Source organism: Malania oleifera, chromosome 1 (genome assembly GCF_029873635.1).
Source record: "Malania oleifera isolate guangnan ecotype guangnan chromosome 1, ASM2987363v1, whole genome shotgun sequence".
Taxonomy (NCBI): Eukaryota; Viridiplantae; Streptophyta; class Magnoliopsida; order Santalales; family Ximeniaceae; genus Malania; species Malania oleifera.
The window spans coordinates 149,533,966-149,538,377 of NC_080417.1; the positions used below are offsets into that span (position 1 = coordinate 149,533,966).

At 33.1% G+C, this 4,412-nt stretch overlaps 1 protein-coding gene across 1 annotated transcript; it reads left to right on the forward strand.

Moving 5' to 3' along the window:
• The first annotated feature begins 1,654 nt into the window (after positions 1 to 1,654).
• Positions 1,655 to 3,331, forward strand: LOC131164400 (probable glutathione S-transferase). Its single transcript, XM_058121548.1, has 2 exons — positions 1,655 to 2,188; positions 2,887 to 3,331. The coding sequence occupies exons 1-2, from the start codon at positions 1,859 to 1,861 to the stop codon at positions 3,250 to 3,252; spliced, it is 696 nt and encodes a 231-aa protein (XP_057977531.1). The 5' UTR covers positions 1,655 to 1,858; the 3' UTR covers positions 3,253 to 3,331.
• Positions 3,332 to 4,412: the final 1,081 nt, after the last annotated feature.

Below are 4,412 nucleotides of genomic sequence, written 5' to 3' on the forward strand. Positions count from 1 at the left end.
AAAGATCGGAACATAAGAAGCTAGCGAATGTAATGATACTTGAACAAACACTGCAATAAAATAATCACACACAACATTAATGCTTTGAGTAAAGCATTTCTATTAGTAAATTGCGTTCAATCTTTGGATCAACTTATGCAATATACTAACATTTACTTTTAATGGTGATTTTAATTCACCCAGGCATAATTGATAACCTTTCTAATTAAAGTTCGATTGGTGTGTCACCTTTGGGCGTCCATCCCAATCTCACTACCATTCTTTCAATTATCCTGACTAATTCAATGATTATTTGAAATTTGATGCACCTTTGGGTCAACCATAATATTCAAATAACCATTCTGTTATATTTTTTGCAAGATAATATTTCAATTCAATGTTTACAATTTTTTTTTTTTAGCAAGATCGCTTTTGTGATAACATGCTAACCATAATAGAAACATTGATTGATTCCTTACTCAACAAAAAATTATCCATATTTACAGCAGATAATCAATTCCCCAATATAAGAATTTTATTAGCTTACTTTCATGTAAAATTCACTAGCTTATGCACGCATAACATGTGAACGTTCCATAATTAATCAAGTAATAAAATAATCTTCATGCATATCATTCAGCAGCCCTACTTTAATATCACCATACAGGGAAAAATCGTCGACGATTTCAAACTGCTTCAGACAAACTATCGACGATTTTCTGATGCTCAGAAAATCTGCTCTCGATATCTCAATCCGTCGACGCTTTCTAAGAGTCGAACAAAACTATTGACGGTTTTGTTTGAATAGCAACCTCATAGTTTAAAATATAATTTTTATATCAACAAAAAAAAAAACCACATAAATCCATCAAATATCACATATATTTTTAGAAATCATTTACCATACAAATTTTCAGTTCGATTATAGAAAATATCATGAACATAAACTTTCATACGAACCCATAACAAGATCGTAAAGAGTTAAAAGAAACAATTTTTATCATGAAAGTAAGATCATGATAATTTCAACCATGACTCTGATACCACATGTAAGAAATTTTATATGCTGTAAGGATCTTTAACTATCATGTTCTTCACATACATATATATATATATATATATACTCTAATGCTGAAAATAAAAGAAAAATGATAACATACACATACCGGGATCGTTCATGGTGTATACAAACTGAGAAGAACGCAACTAGAATTGTTTCTCTTGTTTCATCCCGATCTCTTTTTCTATGCTTCACCAGATTTATGAGATTATGGCTAATGATTAGAGAACTAAGGTAGAGAGAGGACAATCCTACCTATTTCTTTTCTTAATTCACTCTCTCAAGCATGCACGAGAATCTTAAGCATGCAGGAAAATAAACTCTCTACAGCTGCTCCTCATAATAATAGCTAAAATATAGGTAATTCTTCAACTTCCTGATTGTTCATCTCACTCTTACACTTTTAAAGTAAGTCATTTAATCCAAATCTTATCGAATGGGACACATAACATTCAGGTGAGACCCAAATCATTCATATGTGACATATGCTTTGGATATATCCAACCCTGCATTATTCTTGATACCACCAACTCCCAACTACAATCCCCCTTGATTCCCGCCTACTTTTCTTCCATTAAACAGTATAAAATAATGAGATAACCTAAAGAAATTTGGAAAAAAAAAAAGGTGATTAATAAATAAATAAAGAAGAAGAAAAAGAGAACACGAAACATGTCCAACAAAGTCAAAAAAAGCCGGCAGCTTTGTCTTCCTTGTTGGATTTTCTTCCAGTTCTGATTTTGTCTATAAGAAGAAAGGGGGAGCTAACTAAGCACATGCACAAGCAAGAAGAGAAGAAAAAATTAAAACAAAAATAGGATGGGGAGCACAGAAGATGATGGGGTAACGCTGAAGCTGCTGGGGTTCTGGGTCAGCCCCTTTGTGGTGAGGGTGGAGTGGGCTCTGAAACTGAAGGGTGTTGATTACCAGTACATTGAAGAAGATATCTTCAACAAGAGCCCTCAGCTTCAGGAGCTCAACCCTGTCCACAAGAAGGTTCCAGTTCTGGTTCATGGCCCCAAGTTGATACCCGAGTCCTTTGTCATAATGGAGTACATTGACGAGACATGGAAACAGAACCCTCTGCTGCCTCAAGATCCTTACCAGAAAGCCATGGCACGCTTCTGGACTAAATTTGCTGAAGAAAAGGTGACTTATTCATTACTTCATCATCAACATTTAATATATCTCTTCAGTTTTACATGTGGTTTTCCTCTTGTAATATTAATTTATTGTCGAAGGCATATTTGCGTGGTAGTTTGCTTTGCATTTTTTGCATTAGGTATTGGTGCTTTTTCCCTTCTTCCTTTTTCATAAATTGCTGCTGTTTTGCGTAAAATTAAGTGTGGCAAATATATAATTCATACTTTGTTACATCAATTATTGCAAAACTTGGTGTTGTTCCGCCCCTCTCCTGTTTTTGAACATATTTAAAATGTTCTGCAACATAATGGGTTCCAGTGAATCCAAATGTCCACCACGTTTATGTAGAATTTCCCCAGAGAACCAAATGCTAGGAATAGAAACTATAAACCAACAAAACCAAAATCAAAAGCAGCAGAACTGCAAAACGCGAAGCTCTACATAAATTTTCAGCTTATGTCACTCCTCTCACAATTGTGGCATGCACCAAACTTGATCTTGACATCGTCAGAAGCGAGTAGCAATATAAGAATTTCCCAATTTCGGTCTCCAAATTCTTCTTCTTCTTCTCTTTTTTTTTTTTTTTTTTTTCGCATATTGCCCAGAAAAGCAATTATAAATCTCCTTTTCGAAATCCCAGAGGAGAAAATGTTCTATGGGGATTATTACTAATCTTAATTCGTTGATAACTGTGATCGTATCAGCTATTCGAAGCAGCCTGGGTCGCTCTCTGCTCGGAGGGTGAGGAACACGAGCTTGCTCTGAAACTAGCCGCAGAAGCCATGGAAAGAGTAGAAGGGGAGCTCAAACAAAGAGGGGAGAAGTTCTTTGGAGGAGACAGCATTGGGTATTTGGACCTTGCAATTGGGTGGGTTTCTCACTGGCTCCCAGTTTTCGAGGAAGCTGGGTCGATGCAGATCTTAGACCCCCTAAAATTTCCGGCCATTGCAGCGTGGAAGAACAACTTTCTCGGCCACCCGGCGATCAGAGACAAATTGCCGCCGCGGGACAAAATGCTCGACTACTTCCGCTGGCGCAAAGAAGTCCTCACCCCTCTCAGGATCTCTTGATCTATCTTTTTTATTTCCTTTCTTGCCCCTACTGTTTTTTTTAAATAAATAAAAAGAAATGCTACGAGTTACATTTTTATATCTGCCTATTTAGGTAATCATTTCGAAGTTAGAACCACTTATGAAAAAACTATTTTTCTTATTAAAATTATTTTTCAAATTGAAAAATAAAATTTGTAATTTGTCTAATATATCTTTAAATGACCAAAATGATAAATTAGTCCCAAAAAGTTTCAATTTAAATGACTCATATGACTCTTTGGGAATTTCATACAACAATTTTATATTTTTTTCATGAGACATGCATACTATTCTTAAGAATTTTATGAGAATATTTTTGATATTGTTTTGCAGCATAAAATATTTTCATGAAAATAACTTTCCCAAGAATCTTAGTCTTGAGAATGAAATATTTGCATTATATGAATATTATATATTCTTCCCATATTAATATTTGGTTCAACATCCAGTGTAAGCAAACATTCCAATGAGAACTATTTTATTCTTGACACATGTGTAACCAATATATGAAAAATTATTATATTCTAGATACAAAAACTACTAAGATTGCATAAGTAATTAAATGGGAAAAAGACACTGATCTTCCCTTAGGTTTGACAAAAAGATTTAACCTCCCTTGAGGTTTCAAAAACTTCACAAACCTTCTCCAAGGTTTCAAGAATCTCACAGACCTTTTCAACGGCAAATCCAAGACCTAAAGCCACTAGTGATTGAGTGGTTTGCGCCATAAATAAAACAAATTTTTGAAAATTTTCTTTATTTTATAGGATTAAAATTTTTGCAATTATCCATTTATAGTCATAAATTATTACATTATTACTTTATACGTAGCATTGGAGTACTAATAAAATAAAAAAAAAAAAAAAGAGTTATTTTTTCTCTATATTCATTTCGAAAAAAGATACACTTAACAAATGCACTTGGCTTGTTTTCATGTTAATGAATCATTCCATATTAAATTTATTTGGATTGCTATAGAAAATTTTTCTCGCAATATAATACAATCATTTATTTCAGAATTTAGGATTCAATATAATAATAATAATTATAATTATAATAATAATAATAATAATAATTAAGGTTCACCTCAAATTCTCAAAATAAGACTTTTATAAATCAACTTAATGCTTTAAAATATT